This window comes from Malania oleifera, chromosome 7 (assembly GCF_029873635.1).
Source record: "Malania oleifera isolate guangnan ecotype guangnan chromosome 7, ASM2987363v1, whole genome shotgun sequence".
Lineage (NCBI taxonomy): Eukaryota > Viridiplantae > Streptophyta > Magnoliopsida > Santalales > Ximeniaceae > Malania > Malania oleifera.
This window is the reverse complement of record NC_080423.1, coordinates 105,088,206-105,112,537: the sequence shown is the minus strand read 5'-3', so window position 1 is coordinate 105,112,537 and position 24,332 is coordinate 105,088,206. Positions and strand designations below refer to the sequence as shown.

Here is a 24,332-nt window from a genome sequence, read left to right as displayed (position 1 = left end):
GTTTACAAAGAAGTTTCTGCTGTTATGCCTCGGCATGCCCTCCCACTACAATTTCAAATTCCATGTTCTTTCATATTTTCAGCAATCGGCAAGAAGCTGTAAAAGAAGTACCGCCAGAAATGCTATGACTCCTCAAGGTTCATTTCATTCACTGATTCGAAGTTTTCACTTCACAGTTTCAGCTAGGAGCTGGCCCAGTCTACAATTCACTCCCATTAATATTCCTGTCTTTTAACTCATGTTATCGGTCAAACTTAGGGTAAAGCTCAACCTAGAATGCATCCTCGTTTAGAGATTTTGAAAATTCACAAGCTTCTGCTAAGCCCAGTGAGATGCATGATCCCACTTCCCGGCGAATGACCATTGATGTATGTCAGTGGTTACTTATAGCTGATTAAAAAGGAAATATATTGAAATCACTTGAATTAATCCTTCTAGTTAGTTCAGCGAATAAAGTGCAGTACAAAAGAAGAGGGAAACAATCTTTTGGATAATACATGGAAACTTATCTTCAGTTGAAATCAGGGCTCTGGCGAAAGCTCCAGTGAAACTGGGCAATGGTCACTTCCATAAAAACCTGAAAAACAATTATAGGTTAAGGCAAATGCTCCAGAAGCTGCAAGTTTAAAATGTGGGTTTGAAACAAACTGGCATGTTATGGAAGGGAATCACTTGCATCTACTTTGACAGCACAAATTCATCATCATAAATATAGAACATAACAGAAAATGGAGCCACTGCACCACTCAATACTAGGGGGAAGTCTTTGATTGAATACCCAAGGTGATGCTATGCTTAATTGAAAGGGTGGCATCTGTCTCCATTTTTTTAAGTTAAAAAAACTAGTAAGCCATGATGTTTACAGGAAATATCAATATTGTCCCACATACTTTTGTTTTTGAACCCAACAGACCACTCTCTCAAACCGTTCCATCAGTCCTGGATCTGCAAGTTGGCGGCCCTTCATCCATGGAAGCATGGATAGATGATTATTGCTTCCCTTACCTCAATCCTGCGTATATTAAATATTAACTACATCCTTATGTTTGAAGGAACCTTGGATTTAGATTTCTATTAGATTTGAATAAAATGTAATATAAAATTATATTGAAATTTGTCCAAATCCACCCAAATCCAAATCTAAGGTTCGATACCCATACTTCCAAGCACAGTGTATAAGTATAGCTGTTAACAAAAAATAATTGGGAGAGTATTGTCAGTTTGCCCCTTTCTTTAGAAATTCTAGCCTCATAACTGAGGATTATACTTTGTAATTTCAAATGCCGTGAAGAATATAATCACTATGCTTCAAATGCTGTTCATGGAAAAAGTGACAGGAATAATAATAGTCCTGCAAAAATTTCCCAGCACACCCTAAAAGATAAAACCTAGAAATAAACTATGGCATACCAACAATTTTCTACCAATACAAAAAACAGGAATATATCCATGGATAATTAAAACTGTCAATAGACCACGAGATGTCGAACAATTGCCAAGAAGCTCGTTATTATTGGATGAATGATATGGTGATACTGCATCAATCCCCAAAAGCCCACCCTCTGGTTTACATAATTATCCCATCACACATGCAACAGTAGGAATTTTTTGCTTTCAAACTAAGCTAGAAGTATTAGAATGCTATTAAGAGTGAAAAAAATTAATCACACCTTGTAGTTCAATCCCTTGTCCATGCATCTCACAAGCAACAATCTTATCCTTGAGTTTCTCTGAAACTAGGAAATAATCTATTCTCATTCTTTTCCCTCGATACCTGCAGGAAACCATCAAGCATTTTATCCAAACAAATACTACTAACATCATAACCTACTTCAACTATCTAATCAAATCGAATGATTGTTTTATTCTCCAACCATCCAAATTCCAAAACAATGATCCAACAGAGCTATTTCCTGTAGGAATTACTGGGGATGTGAACAATTAACTAATATCTTCTTACTTTCCAATAGGGTTTCCAGACCATGAGAAGCCACCTTCCATATTCTTTTCTTTGTGCAGGAGTCTATATGCATCTATTAACTTTCCCCTGAAGCATAATCCAGAGTATTCAAGCCAGTTAAATTTTACTCAGACAGATTGCAGAACAATCGCCAGCAGAATCACACTGTGATTTAGAGTTTCAAATTTTGTTCATAAATAAAAATGCATGTAAATATATAAGGTCATTCAATATTCAGGAAAACAAGACATTAGGGAATGGTGCAAGAAAACTTGTATAACTAGAAATTGGCAACATAAGAATATTGACATGTCATTGACTAGAAATTCTATAACCCCACAAAATGAAGAAAAGTATTTTTCATCAAAAGCAATCAATTGACATAACCTATGTTTCAATGAATAACTTAATATTAAATTTAATGCAAACCTACATTTTGTACAATTTAAAGGATAAAGAGACAAATTCTCATTGCTAAAATATCCTTGCATTGAGCAATTCTCCCCTTAAGTCTTGCCCCAGAACTCCATATTTAAGCTTCCTACCTAAAAGTCTGTAAGATTAGCGATTCTTTTTCCCAAGTATGAATCTAGCATGATTAAACCTCAAACCATCATAGGATTAGTTGAGATTATCAAGAAACCAAAATATTTCAAACATGGCAAGCTTATGATGCAGGATAAGAAAAAAAAGATGTGCATGCAGAACTAGCAAAAATGGCAAAAATAATAATAATTGTCACTTCTTCTTCAACTATCATTTTTTAATCAATTAAAATGAGGTACTGATATTCGGACACAAGGGGTTGCCAACCCAAGTGCACTCACTTACAACTAAAAAAAAAAAAAAAACAAAAACAAAAAAGACATAGAATATACATCCATATCACATTTACCATTGTACCAAAAATTAAGGTTCTTAAGTCATCTATCTTTGAGCTGGAAAAGAGATATTTACCCTCCTTCAAAGGCTTTCCTTTTTCTCTCACTCCACACAATCTAGAAAGTAGTCAAGAGGGATTAGCAGCACTGTCTTTTTCTTTTGGGTAAAGATTCTGATGCCCAACCAAGCCCATAATTCTTGGGCAATAAATCAGCCCTCACCTAAGAAAGACCTACCAAAGAGAGTGCTACATCCCAAAGCTCTTAGCCCATGGTGGACAGACTTTCAATCCTTGCATAAAAAGCCTCTATTAATCAGTATCTTCCCTCTTTTCTTGTCAATTGTCAACCTATCCTGCTTTGCCGTCTCCTCATGAAATAATTTCACACTAAAAATCCTCCCCTGTTAGTTTTCATTTAACCACATTTGACTATGAATGTCGATTTTTTCCTGGTAAACATTTAAAGAAATAGTCAAAAGTGCTACAATTTGCAGTCTTGTGGTTGTCTATAAAAATTGATGCTCCAAACCACCATGTTATGAATCCAGATGCTATTTGCAACCAGAGCATTTTACCAATCCACTCCCGTGCCCTAAAGGAGCAGTGGTAATCAGATTTTGAGAGGTTGCTTTCCATGCCGAGTACAATGCCAGGAATGGACAAGAGCCAGGTGTAACCAAAAATTGACCCACCCAGGCCAACTCCATATGCCTCCTTTGCATCCTTCTCTGAAAATGCCTACCGTTTTAGTTTCCATTTAAACACAGATTCCCCCAGTAACCCATACTAGGAACTAAATAAAATAATAAATGTTTGGCATGCTGAAATGGAAAGATTTTGAGAGTGGAATGAAATAAAAAATTATATGGTAAATATGTAAAATTATAAAGATCAATTACATTCCATTCTATTCCGTTGTTGCATACCAAACAAAATATTTCTATCTTCCTTCACAAACAATTATCCTTTTCAACTAAGGAAAATATCATTTGTAGACATTTTTTTTTTTAAATTTACTGAATGTGTTTAATATTTTGATCATACATGAAGTCATCCTCTTCGGGCACTGCTCCTAAAAAAAAAAGTGAGTTGTGCATGGATGTGCATATAGACCTGGACACTTTCTGCAACCCCAAACCTGATAAATAACTATTCCCCCCACGAGGGCTAAACAAGAAGTGGCAAAACCACAGGACAAGCACACCCAACCTTTGGCTTACCACAATGGAGGGAACCCCTTCTGCAACCTCTCATATACCCCACTTCCAGAAATTATAGCAAGTTACATGCCAAGTTTTTGTACTGAACATTTCCTCCAAATGAAGTGAGGCTAGAGTTCAATATATATATAAATATAAAATACTCACAAGCTCAACCTCGCTGATTCTCAATTTTAATTAAAATATATTTTAAACATCACAGCAAGACAAAGTACTATTTGTAGTCACTATAATAAAAAAGTCGTTCTCCATGAGATAAATGTCTGACGACAACAACGACGACAAACCAAGCCTTAAGTCTCACAAGGTGAGGTTGGTTACATGAATCCTTTTCTACCAATTTACATGATCTTGGGCAATTCCTCCAACAATTGAGGGCTCCCTATCTCATCCCAAGTTGTTTTACATTTACCATTTCCATTGAGGATAACTAGCTCACTCCTCCTCATTGGTGCACTATTTGGCCTACGTTAAACGGGCCCAAACCATCTTAGTTGCCCCTCCCATGAGATAAAAAACCAGCAATACGTAGTACCAAATTGCAGCTCCAATTGGCCAATTCCATTGTCTAAAGACATAATATAGAACATGAAGTAACTATGAGTTTACCAGCAATTGTACAATTTACACGTCCATAAAACCATAAGTATGCAGGTCATGGCATACCCTATAAAAGTGATTAAAATCAGATATTTCAATGGATTCACATACTCTTTTAAAATGTTGCCAAATCGCTTTCTCTCAGCCAAGGTAAATCCAGGTTGCCCACAGTCCTGCACCATTAAGAAAATCAAGGCGGAAGCTACTTTGTTAGCTTTTACTTTTGATATGGAGAATTATAGAACATGAAACAAATAAACTGGGCTTAGCATCTTTCAGTAATTTTGGTAACACATGCAAGTCAATAAAGATTGAATAATAAAGATGACATAAATTACGCCATTATGTATGAGTCAGTATGACAACCTTCAACATAATACCTCTTTATTTGGAGGAATGTAACCATTGAGCTTCGCAGCACTGAAGAAATCAGGATGGCTCACATCAATCTCTTCATGGCTGTGGATGACAAAGATAACAGGAGTAGTCATGTATTTATTTCCAAAAAATTCCATGCCTTCCAAACAAGAAGGTTGATTTATGATGCAAATAAAAAGGACATATTATTCTTTCTTTTCTTTTCTTTTCTTTTTTTAAATTCAGAACTTATTCTGAAAGTAGAATAGGTCAAACTAGATAGCTATTCAATGGATTCACGACTAGGTGCAGAATAGTATAGATACTAGCAAGGGAATGTGATTTTCTTGTTCTGGATGGTTGGACCGTACTTGTTTCTCATAATTTATGTCACATTTTGGATGGGCTTCATGGATGAAGATTTGGGTATGATAGTCAATAGTCAGCAAAACTATAGATTTGTAAGCATGTCAAAAAAATTAAGCCCCTACCACAGTACCAGTACAGCTTGAGCAGTGAATAGGCTGGCAAATAAACCAGTATCAAGAAAGAGCATAAGCCATTGAAATTCATTTACAGCTAGTAGAAATTTATATTATGGATAGGCAACTTTAATTACACACACACACACACACATATATGTATATGTATATGCCCAGGAAACAAACCAGAAGCTGGGGAGCAGTTTATGTGTTCCTTGAACCATAATGAATATGTATTTATCAGAATGTAGGCATTTATATTAGGCTGGCTAAAAAACCAGCTTCCCAAAAATAGCACAAGCCATTGAAGTTCAATTACAGCCAGCAGAAATTTATATTATGGCTAGGAAACAAACCAGCAGATGAGGAGCAACTCAAGTATTGCTTGATAACTAATTTCAATATTCTCACCATGCCCAATCAGTCAATATTGCAGGAGGGTCCCAAAATTAGCTTATCCAATTAAAAGAGAAAAAAATGGGCACTTGATGTGAATCATAAGTAGTTCAATTCAAAATTAACTAGTTTCTTCTAAACCTTCGAAGAATGAACAAGAATCTTAGTACTACAAATGGACAAAACATATGTCCGGAACATACAAGATACAAATAACAAGCCAAAAGGAAGCAGTTACCTAACATTCAGATCACCGCACCAGATTAGAGGCTTATCTGAAGATTGGAAAACAAATTCTAACATCCTTTTATCCCATTTTCTTCTCCTTTGAAATGAGGTTTCCTCTTCTTTCCATCCATTATTCGGCACATATGTATTCAAGAAACGGAACGACTCAAATTCAGCTAAAATAACCCGACCATCTGGTTCATGCTTTGAAGCTTGAAAAGAGACATTCATTGAAATGAATCAACACTGTTTTCAGCATAATAGCATATAGATGAACAGAAAAGAAATATTTACGTGAAGTGCAAAGTCGAATGAGGAATGTAGAAATTCTCTTATGCAGAGCAATTTACGAAAACAGTTAAAAGAACAGAAGCATGCAATTTGTTTAAAGCAATTTAAAATATAGAGTTTGCACAAACATATAATCAAAGGTCTTTGTTGTAATGTTTGATATGGAGAGAAGAAAAGAAGAAGAAAGAGAAAGGAAGAGGCGGCTGTTTCCTGGAGTTATGTTCAGCTCTAGATCTGCCCTTCTATATATTAATAATAAAAAGAATTGAAAGAAAAAAATATCCCTACTTATACCACACAATTACTAAAATAGCCTATCTCTTCTAACACTCCTATTGAAACTGTAAGAATACTGTTTGGTTTATTGATTTAAAAAAATGTACAATGTGCCCTACTATATAACATGTAACCAGCAGCTAAGTTAAGGAAATAAAATCCTAGAATAAAAGAATATACAAGAATCACGGAAATCCCTATTGAACAGAACCCCTTCTGTACATGCCTAAAATAAGACAATCAAGAATCATTCCTTAATTATAGAGATCACGCATGACTCCTAAACTGTAGGGATTTCTACACTCCCCTCAAGTTGGATCATAGATGTTGATCATATCCAACTTGCCAATGAAATCCTCAAAGAGTTGCCGAGGTAGTCCCTTGGTGAATGTGTCTGCAATCTGCTCCTTAGTAGGGACATATGTCATGCAAATAGTTCCTTCTTCCACCTTTTCTTTAATGAAGTGTCTGTCAACTTCCACATGTTTGGATCTATCATATTGGACAGGGTTGAGAGAGATATTGATAGCTGCCTTATTATCACAGTACAACTTGATAGGTAACTCTAACTCAGCATGTAGTTCTTCCAATAGCCTCTGCAGCCATAATCCTTCACATATTCCCTGAGCAACAGCTCTGAATTCTACCTCTGCACTGCTCCTTGCTACAACATTTTGTTTCTTGCTTCTCCAAGTGACCAGATTTCCCCATACAAAGGTGCAATATCCAGTCGTGGATCTTCTATCCTCTATAGAGCCAGCCCAATCAGCATCAGTGAATATTGCCACTTCCTTTTGTTCACTTCGCTTGAACAATAAGCCTTTCTCTGGAGATCCCTTTAGATATCTTAGGATCCTAAAGGTTGCTTCCCGGTGTGCTTCTTTTGAAGATTGCATATGCTGACTTGCTACACTTACTGCGAAAGCTATGTCTGGTCTAGTATGTGACAGGTAGATTAGTTTGTTGACTAATCTTTGATATTTCTCCTTATCTACTGGCTTCCCAACATCTTCTGTTCTTTTTCCAGCTTCAATAGGTGTATCACTTGGTTTGCAACCTAGCATGCCTATTTTGGTGAAGAGATCAAGGGTGTATTTTTGTTGTGAACCACTAATTCCCTTCTTTGATCTAGCTACCTCCATCCCTAGAAAGTATCGCATTTGCCCCAAATCGTTCACTTCGAATTCTATGGCTAGAACTTTCTTCAATCTTCCCATTTCCTCAATGTCATCTTCAGTGAGGATAATGTCGTCTACATACACAATCAGAATAGTCTTCTACCCATTTTTTTGTTTAAAAAACATAGTATGGTCCGACTGTCCTTGACAGTATCCCTTTCCTCTTATCACCTTTGTAAATCTATCAAACCATGCCCTGGGAGATTGTTTGAGTTCATTTAAGGACTTTCTCAGTTTACAGACTATGTTTTCCTCACCCCTTTTACTGAATCCAAGGGGTAATGTCATGTACACTTCTTCTTCCAACTCACCATTTAGGAATGCATTTTTGATGTCGAGTTGTTGAAATGGCCAGTCTAGATTAGCTGGCAGGGATAGGAGCACTTGGATAGTGTTCAACTTTGCCACGGGTGCAAAGGTTTCTGTGTGATCGATGCCATAGGTCTAAGTAAATCCTTTTGCAACCAACCGGGCCTTGTATCTTTCAACTGTCCCAACAGCTGGACATTGGCAATATTCCTTTATTGACTCTAGAACAATATAGGAATAATCTGCTAGGTTCAAGATTGATCTTTATTAATGGATTAGATCGCACCAATATCAATCTATTTTATTCCATTTATTCCAAGGCAACAAGTATTCAACAATCACTTAGCCAAAATCAAGGAACGACCTTGGTTTCGTAGGAGCAAGTAAGAAAGATTGAGAAATAGAACCATCTGATTTGATTCGTTCTCAATAGCCACGAGATGATCATCTTAGGGTGATCCTTTTGTCGACGGATGCTCCTATTACACTTGTAGTCTCTGAAGGATGAGAACCAACTATGTAGCATCTAGATCGAGAATTCAAGTGGGGGAGGTTTCTGCAAGGGAATCAAAATAGGACAAGGAAGTTTTATCCATTTCTAAGTTTCCTGAGCAAGGAAGCGTTTTTAGGGAGGAAAGATCCTATCTAATGGATTGCTCTTAGTCTACTCTTATGCAAGTTAACCAGCTTCAGGAAGTCATTCCAGTCCATCCTGGAAAGCAAGCCAGCAAGCAAACGGGTCTTCTAAAATATAAGCAATGCCAAATCCTTCTAGAGCCCAAATGTCCATTTCTCCTACCCGTTGCCCCTCCCCCCCCCCCCCCCCCCCCCGGGGGGCCGGCGGGGCTTAGCCTTTCCTCTAAGGGGTTGTTGTGTAACAATTGCATAATGTACACCGAAATCCCCATGCATTTTATCATCAACTTGATGAATTAATTTCAAGATATAAGGCTTAACTAATAACAGGTTCAAGGTGAAATTTGGCACATACAACACACACACAAAAAAAAAAAAAAAAAAGGAATAGAAGGAAATGAAGAATATTGCCACAACTAGAGATGGGTGTAATTGAACCATCGGCAAGAGTAAGCTTGTAGTGTAAAGTAGTGGTTTTTATAGACTGAAACAAACTAGGACTACTTATCGCATGGGAGGTGGCACTAGAGTCAATAACCCATGGTGAGGAGGATGAAAAGGCAAGAGGCCTGGTTGTACCTTAATAGGCCACAATAGCACTAGATGTAGAAGACAAGGTTTGAAGTTGTTGAAGTATGTGGAGAAGATTGTTATACTCTTCTCAGGACACAGTAGATTATGTACTCAACTTTCTAGTGGAGTGGCTAGGCACACTAGAAGTGTCAACCGCAGAATCACCCTTGGCAAGAGACTTATTGGCCCAAGTAGGTATCCCGTGGAGATCCCAACATTGATCAATAGTATGATTTCCCTTGCCACAATGTGCACAAATGCGAGGATTACCGTTACGAACTCCTTGTCCTAATACACCTTTTGCCATGACCACTATCCAAACCTTGTCCTTATCCTCAACACTTCCCAACCATGGTTAAATGTACTGCTAACCATGGCTGAACTATCGCGTGAAGAAACCTGAGAAGAAGATTGAGAACCACCTTTGGCGATCCTATGGATTCTAGCATATGCTTCATTCATAGACAGAATGGATTCACTAGAAAGAATCAGATCATGGATGGGTTGAAGCTTTGGACTCAATCCAGCTAAAAACTTGGCAGCTAAGTAATCATCTGGAACTAATTGTTGATAAATTTTGAGTTCCTCCCACATACACTTTAGAGTGCTATAGTACTCACTAATAGGTTTACCTTCTTGGTTATATTTGAAAAACTTCATGTATAGGTCAAATACATGAGTTTGATTTTTATGGCCTTCCCTGTTCTATGAAACATCACATTCACAGCAATTCGTGGCTCCATGCTATTCCACAACCGCACAAAGCAATATGTCGTTCTCTTTCATCTAATCTTCATAATCCTTGGAGTTGGAGATGGAGGAGAATGCATAAAATATTTAGACTTTCCTTTAGCATTAATATACACATGTACTACCTAAGACCATAACAGGTAGTTGGAGGATCCAACCAATTTGATGGCTGTGATCTGTTTATCAGCATCAGTTGAAGCTCTCTCTGTAGAGGACATCAAAACCACTCCCAATATGCTACAATAAATGCACACCAGTACTGGGAATGAATAACATAGGAACAATGCAAAATCAGGCAGCAGACACAAGCACAGAGCACAACTTCAGAACTTCAAGAGGGCCGCTCTAGCAATGGAACATAAGTCGCAACATCCTGTGAGAAATTACTTTACCATGCGGAAGTGGGCAGCTCATAACAAGCACCACAGGCACTTGATAAACAACCTGGCAGCACAGCAGCTACAGGTATGATGGCTGGCAGCAACTAGAAAACTGAGCGCTGGCAAGACCAGGAAATAAAATCTTTAAAAACCAATAAAAAAACACCAGAAACTGATACAAGATTGTTGCAATCAATCACAAACACATAGCATCATCATGCTACAACCAACCAGCAAACAGCAACACAGCCACAGCAGATACCAGAAACAGAGTTTCACACAGCAAAAGCAGACACCAGAAGCAGAGCATAACCTCACATCAGCAAATCACAATGAACACACAGCATCCTGGCAGAGATACAGCACAGCAAAACCAAGATGAAAAGTGACCTTAAACAACTCTCAAACCAACCAGAGAATCAGATTTTGAGAGGTGGTGAGGAGGAGATAAGAAAGAAAACGAAAAACAGTGTCAAAGAGAAAAAAAAAAAAAATCAGATTTTGAGGAGATTAATGCTCTGATACCATGTCGTAACGTCAGAAATTGGGGGTGAGAAGAAAAGAAGAGAAGAAGAGAAGAAAAGAAGAAGAAAGAAAGAGAAAGAAGGAGGTGGCAGTTTCCTGTAGCTCCAGGTCTGCCCTTCTATATATCAATAATAAAAAAGCTTGGAAGGCAAAAATACCTCTACTTACAGGGTTACAGCACATAATTACTAAAATAGGCTATCTCCTCTAACAGTCCTTTTTCCATAATTGTTTAGACATTATCAAACTTATATAAGTTTACTGCATTGATCAAGCTTTTCTGTCCTCTTTAGAATTCACAATGTTGACACTGTTGTGTAAAGAATATTGGAGGAAAGAGATTACACAACCATCTCTCTCATTAGAATGTGAAACTGTAAACTATGAAAGAAGACAAATCAAATTCTTATTCATTGTTCCCATCGTCATCGAGGCATTTTCCTATCTCAGTTTCTTCCTAATAATTACTGTCATCACTGTCTTGGTTTTCCTTATGTATGCAGGGCAGTAGAATCTTGTTCTGCCTCAAGAAGAATAACAAGATAAACATGGTATACAGCTTCTTTAAAGAAAAGTACTAGAAGAGGAGGAGGGCAGGGGACACGAATATGCAAGTTAACCAATACTAACATTATGAACAGCTAGAACAACAAAGATCAAGAGCAAACTGATGTAAGTCATGAGTACCCATTGGACTGTTTGCTTTAAAAGGAATTGAAAACCACAAAATATATTCAAGTTGTGTATATAAGTACTAAAGAAATTTGCATTAAACAACCTTCCTGCATCCCAAGGAATGATAAGCTTATCCTATGCCCCTGGTACTGATACTTCTAATCCTGGGATTACCATATCAAGTCTTATAGGATCTGTCCATGTACATGCTCGCTGCGAACAAATTTGAGAAGCAGTATCCTTAAAGAAATGTTGACATAATTCAAATCTTCCAACATCCCTTTCCACGGGTCATATATAGCAGTAACTAAAACATTACATGCTCTCTTCAAAAGGAAAAAGAAACTAATTGCTGTTATACCTATCATGAATAAGTAAACATTCATTCTCATGGATTTAATATATCATGCAGAGTCAAATATTTGTTTTGACTATTCAGAAAATAGATGGCCTAAACTGTCTTTAATGAAACAAAAGAAAGCAGCAAAATGGTAGATGGTAAAAGATGATGGTTGCCAACATGAAAGCTAAACAGAAGCTTATGAAATTTAATCATGGAAACCGAAACTTTTCAAGCAAGATGAAGCCCGCCCCTCTGCATGAAGTATAAATGCCAGGACTGGATGAATGCAACAAACAGAGAATGTTCAAAACAGACTGGAAGCCTACCCAAAGCCCAAGAGGCAATTGCCAAGGTTTCCTAACATCAAGGGATTTTTAGAAGATTCATGCATGGAGGCTGCAAGATCATAGTACTATATGTCTGTCGTCTGCTATGATTGGCCAAAGCACAGCTTAGTAGGTATGCAAAACAACTTGGGACAGCTTCCCTGAATTAAGACAGATTGATGGTCACGATTAAATGGCTAGCGTGATGACAAGCCAAGGCAAGTCTCCCCTGTGAAGCAATCAAGTGTAGCACCTGCCACTTGAGCCCACCAGTAGAGGCTCATCACCATCCCATGACAAGTGTCACTCACCATGAATTCGCACTCCATCCATTACAGTTGAGCTGCTGGTGCAGCATTTCAGGCCTTCCTCATTGTGTCCATGCAACAAGCAACCCTGATGCAGCAACAACAACATAGTTGGACCAACTTGATTCCCTTGGGAAGCCAAAATCTACAACCTTTTAGCATCCTTTCCTCTTCCAAAACCTCAAGTGAAATAAGCACAAGAGTCTGGACACACCCATGGCCCAGCATTGTCTAGAATAAGCAAACAACCTATTTCACAAATACTAGCTTGTTCAGGGCATTATGCTTGCTTGTGACCAATTGTCTCGTGTGTTTGGGATGGGTTTCCATCATGTAAATACTAGTGCAGGTTTATTTTCTATAAGTTGTTTCTCTTTTTGCCAAATAAGGCTGTATGACTCCTCAGTCACTTTGATGTTTCCTAGTGTCAGGATGAGAATTGCATGTAAAGCTCTTTAGGGTGAGTGTTCATCAATCTTGTAAAACTCACAAGCTATTGTCAATATGTTTAGCCTACTTGCCTCCCTCGCTAAACACACAATATCAACGGGGGTGTTGTTAATGAATTGCATTGTTTCAATATTTACTGCTTGCTTGCCACTGCTTTCATAATTGCTTAATGCGAATGCTAATGAAAGTGTTTCATGGATGAATTGTGGTAAACGATAGGCTGGCTAGTTAAAAAAGAGTGTTTTAGCTCGCACCGCACGGTCCTTTGACAAAGGTGTGAAAATAGTCGGCCCATGACACTTGGTATCAGAGCTTGATTAGTTACTACATGAATTCGATTGTCTTCGTTGTGGGATTGGAAAAGCTTTGGTAAATGACCATGGCACCAACCAATGCTGAGAGAATCAGTGTGTTGGAAGCACAGGTTGAGACAAAAGCCAACAATGTGGCCAAGAAGATGGCCACTCTAAGGAGAGTTGTTGATGAAGTGATGGAATCACAAAAGCATCAAGCAAGTTTGATAGGTGAGATGTCAAAGGACTTTCACTATACTGTGGAAACTTTGCAATCGCGGATAGCTGATCTGGATGTAAAGATGAATCTGATGGTTCTTGCTATGGGAAACTCCAACACTCTGGGAGTTAGCAAGACCAAGGTACTAGAACCCAAGATGTATGGGGGTGCCCGTGATGTTAAGAAGTTGGAGAATTTCTTGTTTGATATGGAGCAGTATTTTCACGCTGTGAGGATGGCCTCAGAATAGGTGAAAGTGAATACTGTGGCCATGTACTTGGTTGGTGATGCCAAATTGTGGTGGTGTACCAAGTACAATGAAATTGAAAATGAAAGTTGTGTAGTGGATAGTTGGACAGACTTGAAGAGAAAGCTGAAGGCTCAATTCTTTCCTGAGAACATTGAGTACAATGCTAGGAAAAAGCTAAGAAAACCTTGAGCAAACTGGGTCAATCAGGGAATACATGAAATAATTTTCTGCTTTGATGTTGGATATCAAGGACATGTCGGAGAAGGCCAAGCTATTCTATTTTCTTGAGGGGTTGAAACCATGGGCAAGAACTGAACTTCACAGGCAAAGAGTTCAAGACTTGTCCACTACACAAGCTACTGCGGAAAGCTTGACTGACTACTCTGGTGATAACCTCGCTCCGTTCAAACAGTTTGGAGGAGGGGAAAAACAGTGGAAAGTCTTTCAAGAAGGGCAAACCCAAAAGTGGGGGAGCCAACTATAAAACATTAACTTCAAAGGAAGCTTCACTGTCTCGAAGGTTCAACACACCCAATGGAAAGGGTAAAATTTCATGTTATTTGTGTCGAGACCCTCATAAAGTTTTTGAGTGCCCTCACAAAGCAACCCTTAATGCCTTACAGGCTTCCATTGCGGAGCAGATAGTGGAAAGTGATGGGGAAGAGGATGATACCCCGAGGATGGGTGCAATGCGACAGGTGAACGCATTGGAAAAGCAGGAAAAAGCACAGAAAGTTGCACAAGCAAAAGGACTGATGTTTGAAGACTTGAGGATCAATGGGAAGAGTACACGCGCTATGGTGGATACCAAGGCTACTCATAATTTTGTTTCACAACCAGAAACATGGACACTCAACTTACCCTTGGAGAAGGATACCGAATGCATGAAAGCAGTTAACTCTGTAGCCCAACCCACTGTGGGAGTAGCCAAGCAAGTGACTGTGAAGCTTGGATAGTGAGAAGGCCATGCAAATTTCACAGCGGTGCCATTGGATAATTTTCCAATAATTTTGGGAATGGAATTCCTAAAGGGGACGAAGGCAATGCTGATGCCTTCTGCTGGTTCCCTATGTCTGATGGGAGATCACCCTTGCATGGTGCAAGCCGTTGCAACGAAAGGAGACGATGGGAAGTTCCTTTCAGCCATGCAACTCAAGAAGAGATTGAAAAAGGGTGAGCAGACATATCTAGCCATGGTGGTGATAGATGAATAAGTAGGCCAACAGCTGGTGCCTACGACCATCCAAGCGATGTTGGATGAGTACAAAGAGGTGATTCCGAATAAGCTGCCTCACAAATTGCCTCCACTACGGGGTGTGGAGCATGAGATCGAATTGTTGCTAGGAGTGAAACTACCTGCTAAAGGGCCGTATCGGATGGCGCCTCCGGAGTTAGCAGAGTTGAGGAAACAACTTGATGAGTTATTGGAAGTAGGATATGTTTGCCTTTCCAAAGCACCATTCGAAGCATCGGTGTTGTGTTAGAAGAAACATGATGGGAGCATGCGGATGTGTATAGACTACCACGCGCTCAACAAGGTGATAGTGCGCAACAAATATCATTTTCCATTGATTGCTGATTTGTTGGATCAGTTAAGTCATGCCAAGTACTTCACTAAACTTGACTTGAGTTCAGGCTACTATCAAGCAAGGATTGCTAATGGGGATGAGCCGAAGACTACTTGTGTGACGCGGTATGGAGCGTATGAGTTCATGGTGATGCCATTCGGGTTGACAAATGCGCCTGCGACATTCTGTACCTTAACGAACCAGGTATTTCGTGAGTACCTTGACAAGTTTATTGTGGTGTACCTAGATGATATTGTTGTCTACAGTTCCACTCTGGAGGAACATGAAGAGCATCTACGGAAGGTGTTCGACAGGTTGAGGGGGAACAGTCTATATGTGAAGAAAGAGAAATGCTCTTTCACTCAGTGGAGCATCAAATTCCTTGGTCATGTGATTGAACAAGGTCATATTAGGATAAATATGGAAAAGGTAAGGGTGATTCAAGAATGGAAGATCCCAACGACAGTGAAGGAGTTGCGTTCCTTTCTTGGCCTTGCCAACTATTACAGAAAGTTCGTAGAGGGATATTCATAGAGAATAGCTCCTATGAGTCTATGAAAAAACTACTAAAGAAGGGTCATGGGTGGAACTGGACTGAGAAGCGCCAAGGAGCCTTTAATAACTTGAAGGATGCCATGATGAGAGATCTGGTACTTGCTCTTTCGGATGTCATGAAACCCTTCGAGGTACAGACAGATGCATCAGACTTCGCCCTTAGGGGAGTCTTGTTACAGGAGGGACATCCTGTTGCCTACGAGAGTCGTAAGCTTAGGGAAGCAGAGCGGAAGTACACAACTCAAAAGAAAGAGATGCTAGCGGTGATACACTGTCTCCACGTGTGAAGGCATTACTTACTTGGGTCAAGGTTTGTGGTGAAAACAGATAACTCGAGAGTTAGCCATTTCTTCGCACAACCGAAGTTGACACCCAAGCAGGGCTGATGGTAGGAATTCTTAGTAGAATTTGATTTCTCCTTTGAGCACAACGCAGGGCGTTGTACACTGAGTAGGAAAGTTGAGCTGGCAGCCTTGCAGATGGTAGCACACTTGACTGTGAGTACTGTTGCCACAACGATGAGGGAGCGCATCAAAGATAACTTAGCCAAAGATCCAATTACGCAGAACCTAATGAAGCTGACCGACGGGGGGAAAGGACAAAAGTTCTGGATGAAAGACAGATTGCTGATGACCGATGGTAGCCGGCTCTTTGTGCCATGAGCTGGTGATCTGAGGAAGACATTGCTGAGAGAGTGTCATGATACCATGTGGGCCGGACATCTAGGATGACAGCGCACTTTGGCCTTATTGAAGCAGAGGTATTATTGGCCGAACATGTGTGATGATGTGGTTGATTATACCTAAACTTGTCTCACTTTCCAACAAGACAAGGTGGAGCGGAGGAAGATCGCAGGGCTGCTGGAGCCCCTACCCGTATCGTCCAAACCGTGGGAAAGTGTCTCATTGGACTTCATCACCAACCTGCCCAGAGTGGGAGATGTAGGGTCTATACTTGTGGTTGCAAAGAGGCTTTCGAAGTATGGTGTGTTTATACCCGTACCAAAAAACTGTTCGACAAAGGAGACGGCATAGTTGTTTTTCACAAATATTGTGAAATATTGGGGTGTTCCCCAAGGCATTGTTAGTGACCAAGACTTAAGATTCACCGGCAACTTCTAGACAAAACTTTTCAAAATCCTCGATTCACAGCTTGAAATCTTTTCGAGTTACCATCAACAGACATATGGACAAACGGAGAGATTCAATAGGCTACTAGAAGAGTACTTGCATGATGCATCATTTTGTCAATGCCAACCATAAGAATTTGGTGCAACTACTTGATGTGGCTCAGTTTTGTTTTAAGGCCCAAAGGAGCTCAACAACCAACAAGAGCCCTTTTGAGCTTGTTACAGGCCAGCAGCCGCTGTTACCTCACACAGTGGATGAGTCGTGTAGAGGAAAGAGTCCCAGGGCGTACATCTTCACTAGAGAATGGAGAAAAAAAGCAGATATTGCCCGAGCCTACCTAGAGAAAGCTTCTAAGCAGATAAAGAAGGGGGCAGATCAAGGGAGAAGACTACAGTAGTTAAACGTAGGTGACTTGGTGCTTGTTACGCTCAATCCTAAATAGATCAGGTCATTACGAGGACGAGACAGGGACTACTTCGCAAATATGAAGGACCAGTCCCATCTTTGCCAAAGTCAGGAAGGCCTCTTACAGAATCAACCCTCCGACTTGGATGAAAGTGCATCTTGTGTTTCACGTCAACTGCCTCAAGTCGTTCAACGCCGACACCGACGATCCGAGCAGAAGACAGTCAAACAAAGCAGAGTTGAAGACAGTGCAACTTGATAGACATGAAGTTAAAGATATCCTTGCAGACAGAGAGCTCATATCCTCAAGGAAGAAGCGGCGGGAGTTCTTAGTGAAGTGGAAAGACCTTGGTGATGAAGAAATCAACTAGATTTCTGCAGAAGATATGCAACTGTTCATGGACAAAGTTGAAGTATACCTAGCGTCAAAGTCTACGAGGATGTTGACCGCATAAGTAGGGTAGCGTCACAAGCCTAACTTGTTCAGGGCATTATGTTTGCCCGTGACAACTTGTCTCGTGCGTTTGAGATGGGTTTCCATTATGTAAATACTAGTGTAGGTTTATTTTCTACTAGTTGTTTCTTTGTATGCCAAATAAGGCAGTATGACTCCTCGGTCATTTTGATGTTTCCTAGTGCCAGGATGAGATTGCATGTAAAGCTCTTTAGGGGAGGGTGAGTGTTCATCAATATTGTAAAACTCACTAGCTATTGTCAACGTGTTTAGCCTACTTGCCTCCCTCGCAAAACACGCAATGTCAATGGAGGTGTTATTAATGAATTGTGTTGCTTCAATGTTTACTGCTTGCTTGCCATTGCTTTCATAATTGCTTACTGCTTCCATTGATATTTGATTGAATGCTAATCAAAGTGTTCCATGGATGAATTGTGGTAAACGATAGGCTAGCCAGTTAAGCAAGAGTGCTTTAGCAAGCGCCGCACAGTCCTTTCACAAAGGTGTGAAATAGTCAGCCCGTGACACCCAGCACTGTCCAGAATAAGCAAACAACCTATTTCACAAAAGAGAAAAAAAGTTAACTGTTCAAAGCACTATATATTTCAATGGCAAATGTTTTGTTTTTCCTGGGACCTTTTTCTTTTTTTTGGGGGGGGTGTGGCAGAGGGAGCCAACACAAAATTACAAATTACGCTTTTTGCTTTTGCCCTAAAAGACTTTGGTTTGATTTCCCTCAAACGATACTGAAAATAATAATTACAGTTAAAATTCTCAACCAAATAAAATTAAAAATCTTCAATTAAGAAAATAAGATACCCATCAAGCATACAACTTCCAACTCCTTAAAAAACTACATGTAAATGTAATACAACAAAAACAGCAACAACAACATGAACAAGATTTAAAGGAAAAAGAGTTCATGACAGAAAGTAATTCATCAGGCTACAAAATAATATAGAATTTGTGTGGAGTACCTGTTCGATCTAAAGAGAAAGAGACCTTTTTAGGTTCAAAACACTTCTTTACAAACAATGCAGTCCCAGCATACTTTGAATCTGCAAGAGACCACCAAACATGATAATTTCGAAATGGTGGACTCGAAATAGCACGCATCAAAATCTGCATTGTTTAAGAAAAAGAATTATAAAACACCATTAGAGGACGTTGGAATTTGAACCTTGGAAACGTAATGAACTTTATATTTATATTAAATAGTTCTTTTATAAAAACTTATTGAAATCCACAATCAATGGATTGGATTTTAAAAAAGTATAAAATGAAAGCAACAACTCGCACATTCATACTCAAATATTTGACAACTTAGTATTATTTCTATTTCTTTGAATTGGTTGTATGCTTTGTAATCTTTGTGAGCATACAAATTAAACATCCTCCATAGAAATATGTCCATTTTTTGAAATTAGAGCAGACATATTCTAGCTCAAACAATGCAAAACAAGAGACTTCCTCGAAGACTTGAAGAATTCTTGATAGAATAGAAAAATTATTGAACTTCAGCAGTCACTAATGGTGGGCATCTAGGGAAGTTGGGGAGAAAATACAAAATCATTTCTGATTCTTAGAAAGAAACAACAGCAGTCGCCTTCTGAAATACCAAAGGGCACAGATTTATGGAGACAACGATCTTATTTTTACAAGGTTCTAAGAAACATCACCTAATTATCAATTAAAAAAATCTAAAACAATTGAGCCCTTCCAAAGACTTCATGAATGTTCCTTAGTATCTGTTAAAGCTTGATATATATATATATATATATATATATATATATATATATATATATTGTTGGCCCACAACCTAATAACTTAACCTTTTAGATAAAGAGGTAATCTAACATGGAATCAGAACAGATTACTAGGAAGTCCCAGGTTCTAGTCCTCTTCCCAACATTTATTTTGCAATGTTTAAAAATTATTGTATTCCCTATAATGGGTGTTATTTGTTGTTTGTTTATTTCTCCACATGCTGTCAGGCTGCATGTGTGGGGAAGTGTTAAAGCAAGAAATACAGTGTTGGCCTACAAACTAAAAGCTTAAGCTTTTAGGCAAGGTGGTAATCTAACAGTATTGTGTTTCCTTCTAGGGATAAGGTTAAGGTGTTAAGCTTTAAAAGAAAAAGGTATTTACGTGGAGAAAAACAAAAAAAATTGTGTAGAAAAATATTTAGATTTGCTGTAGAAATATATATTTAGGAAAAAAAAAAAAAACTAGTTAGATTAGCTTTCTCAATTAACTATGAGAAAGGCAGTACGTTTTCAGCAGTAATTGGTGAAATTAAATGAAGCTGTTACCCTAGAATGTTAGAGGTTTAAGAGGGATGGATAAGATAATAATTGTTAAGGAATTGGTTAATAGAGTCAATCCAGATATTCTGTTTTTATAGGAGTCCAAATTAGGAGAGATATATGTTCATTTCTTTATGAGCATGGATACTAGGCTAGCTTTGTTTAAAGATTGTAACTTTGCGTCTTTTCCTTTGTCGGTCTTGCTAGAGGTTAGGGGCATTGGTAGGGGTGATTTTATTGTTATTACAACCTTAAGGGGAAAGTTTGAGGGTTTGAGGGTGGCTCGTAGCACGAGGAAATTTGAATCTTTTATTCAAAATTGCAATCTTTGGGACATGCCCATGAATCATGTTTGCATCACTTGGATGGCATCCAAAGACAAGCTTGTCTCACATTGATAGATTCCTTTTTACCAACGCATAGGAAGACTTATTTCGAATATTGTGCAAGGGGTTTAGGTTAGGCCCATTTCTTACCACGACTCGATACTCTCAGATCCCAACCCCATCTAGTGAATCCCTATCCCTTTTAGGCTTGAGAATATGTGGCTATCACACTCTTCTCTTTGCGATAATGTAGTTTGGGGGAAACAGTGCTATGTGCATGGTTGGGGAAGATTTAACGTAATGAGAAAACTGAAGTATGTCCATAATAAGCTAAACGATTGAAATAAAAAGGTGCTCAGGGACATTAAGGAGAGAAAAACAATATTTTGACTAATATTGTTGGTATGAATCGGTTGGAGGAGTGTGGCCTATTGAGGGAGGAAGACAGACTTAGAAGGGTTCAACTATGGAAGGTGGAGGTGCTTCTATTGAAGGAAGAGAGGAGTAGGCATCAAAAATCAAGGGTTAGTTGGGTTAAAGAGGGGGATTGTAGTTCTAAATTATTTCATAGTGGCTAATTGAAGAAGGAGGAAAATTCGCATTAGGGAGTTGGAGTTAGACTCAAAAAGGGTGGTGAGGAAATACATATAGATTGGGGTTTAGATCACTAATTTTTGTAAAATGCCATACACTGGTGATTGCAAGAATAAGTTGATGGTGAAGGGGCTTGATTGGAGACCTATTGGGGAGGGGGCTGCAAGTTGGCTGGAGAGGCCATTTGATTTGGAGGAAGTTAGAAAGGTTGTGATTCACATGAGTAAAAACAAAGCATTGGGCCCAAATGGCTTTATAATGGCTTTTTCCAGGATAGTTAGGAAGTGCTAAAAGATTATATGATGAAGTTTTTTTAGAAGTTCCATAGGAGTGGGGTGGTTTGCAAGAGCGTAAACTCTACTTGCATTGCCCTTATTCCAAAAACAAGGAAAGGTCTAGGAAGGTCAAGGATTTTAGGCCGATCAGTCTCGTGACTAGTGTTCATAAGGTGATAACTAAGGTTGTGTAAAGAAGAATCAGAGAAGTTTTAGGGGATATAGTGTTGATGGCCCAATCTGGGTTTGTTAGACAAATATTAGATACAGTTTTGGTAGCCAATGAGGAGGTTGAGGATGCAAGGACGAGGGGTAAGAAGGGCATGATTTTTAAATTGGATTTTGAAAAAGCCTATGACATGGTTAATTGGTATTTCTTTGACAAAGTGTTATTAAAAAAGGGTTCCGGGTCAATGTGGTGACATACATAGATTAGAAGGTGCCTTAGTTCCACTAATATGTCAATGATTGTTGTTAATGGTCAGCATAGGGAATCTTTTAGATTTTCTTGGGGTCTAAGACCAGAGCCATCATCCCCCTTAAGTTTATTTTGGTGGTGGATGGTTTGAGTAGGCTGATTCTTCACTCTCAGGATCTAGGGGTGATTTGGGGTCTCATGCTTGTGAGGGAGGAGGTGGCGTGGTGGTGCATTCCGCAAGGTCCTTACTTTGTTAATAACTTTTTAGAAGATTTCAAAGTTGAAGATAAATCTGTCCAAGTGTGGTTTCAAATTGGCCTTTTTTTTCAGGATTTTTTAGGGGTGATTAAGGGAGACTTGCTTAAGATTTTTAATGAATTTTTATTGGATTGGGATCTTGAGCAAGAGTATTAATTCCATTGTCATGACTTTGGTGCCAAAAAAGAGTAGCTCTATCAAGATCACAGATTATAGACCTATTAGTCTAGTTTCTAGTGTGTATAAGATTATTGCAAAATTACTAGCCAATAGGTTGGGTGCGGGGCTTGATAAGAATATTTCTAAGGCTCAAAGTGTGTTTGTGGGGTATAAAGAGATCATGGATGCCATTTTGATTGCTAATGAGGTTGTAGAGGATATTCAGAGGAGAAAGAAGAAAGGGTTCATCTTTAAACTGAATTTTGACAAAGCTTAGAGTTAGTTGGAATTTCTTGAATATGATTTTTGTGAGGAAAGGGTTTGGAGAGAGATGGAATTGACGGATGAGGGTTGCATGTCTAATGTGTGCTATTCTGTTTTCATGAATGGTGAGCCTAAATCATGGTTTAGTGCCTCAAGAGGTATTAGACGAAGTGACCCTCTCTCCCTGTTTTTGTTCATTTCAATGGGCTGATGTTTTGAGTATGGTTTATAGGGCAGTCCATGGTGAAAGGTTTAGATGTGGGAGGGAGAAGGTGATAGTTTCTCACCTCCAGTTTGCTGACAACATGATTTTCTTTTGGATGATCATTCATCATAGGCCTTCTTTTATGAATATTTTGGGTCTTCTCTATATTTTTGAGAGGGTTTGTAGGCTTAAGATTAACATGGAGAAGAGTGGGCTTGTTGCTATTAATGTGTGTGATGAGTGTGTTAGGGAGTTGTCTTCAGGGGTGGGGTGCAGGTTGTTGGATTGGCTCATGTCCTATTTACCCTTCAGGGGTTAATCCTAGATCTGGTAGCTATTTGGGATCCAGTCATAGAGAGGGTGGCTAGCGTCTAGATGGGTGGAAGGGGCTCTTTTTTCTCTTGGGGGTAGAATTACTTCTATTTAGGCTTGTCTTTTTAGTATCTCATTGTATTCAAGGTCTTAAATTTCGATTTCGACTCAAATTTTGAGGCTCCAAAAGTACAGAAATTTTGATTTTTATTTGAAAAAATAACGGAAATCAGTAGTAAAGCATTGAATTCTTTGTGAAACTTTAAAAACAGTTAACAGACATAATAATGTAAGTTTTAGGACTAATATTTTACAAGTTAAATACATATATGTTGTGCATGAGGTGGAAAAGTTGTAATATAATATGTGTATCAAACATATTTGTAAGATAATGCAATTAAACATATTCAGTTTATACAAATGAAATTTATAAATCATTTAAATATTATTTATTATACAAATAATGATAATTTAGACATGAATGGTTAAATAAAATGTTTTTGTAAGTTTATTTTGTCATATCATTTCAAAAGCACTTGTAATAATTTTGTTTCGATAAAAATAAACAAATTATTGCAAGAGAGAAATTTCGCATCACTCCTAAATCTCTCATTTGAATTTCGAGAAAATTTCATTGTATAGTTAAAATTGCAACCAACTTCGCTAAAATTTCGAGATTTTGATAAATATTGGATGATTCGTTGAGATTTTGATGGAAATTATGCAAGATGGGAATTGACTACCGTTTTGATTTTGAGGGTGACGGAAACCGGAAATTTTGACAATTTCGTGGAAATTTAAGACCATGATTGTATTATCCGTCTATTTTTAAGATTCCAATAGAGGTTGTTAGTAAGATTGAGAAAGTTATTAGAGACTTCCCGTGATTTAGGGTTGGGGGTTATAGGGATCATTTGGGGAACTAGGAGGTCATATATAGAAAATGGGAGAGTGGATCGAATCATGGAATTTGGTGTCTAAAAACACTGCTCTCCTAGCTAAATGGCTTTGGCAGTTTCCCCTAAAGGACTCATCACTTTGGCATAAAGTTATTAAAAGAAATTTTGAGTTGGATGAGAATGGATCGGATACCAATTTGGGATCTAGATGTTCTTGAGGGTTCGGAAGCCTGTGGAAATCTATCTCTCAAATTTATCCCCTCTTTATTCCCCATACTAAGTTTGTATTGCGTAG

The 24,332-nt window shown here is 38.6% G+C and overlaps 1 protein-coding gene across 1 annotated transcript in view; it reads right to left on the bottom strand.

The window, feature by feature from the left end:
- Positions 1-391: 391 nt before the first annotated feature.
- LOC131159488 (DNA-(apurinic or apyrimidinic site) endonuclease) overlaps positions 392-24,332 on the bottom strand; it is a 32,835-nt gene continuing 8,894 nt past the window's right edge. Inside the window, exons 3-9 of the mRNA XM_058114440.1 lie at positions 18,999-19,143; positions 6,137-6,338; positions 5,044-5,122; positions 4,775-4,836; positions 1,961-2,047; positions 1,671-1,774; positions 392-577 (exon numbers count right to left, since the gene is read on the bottom strand). Of these exons, the coding sequence (XP_057970423.1) occupies positions 522-577; positions 1,671-1,774; positions 1,961-2,047; positions 4,775-4,836; positions 5,044-5,122; positions 6,137-6,338; positions 18,999-19,143 (735 nt within the window). The 3' untranslated portion in view covers positions 392-521. The remainder of the gene's footprint in view (positions 578-1,670; positions 1,775-1,960; positions 2,048-4,774; positions 4,837-5,043; positions 5,123-6,136; positions 6,339-18,998; positions 19,144-24,332) is intronic.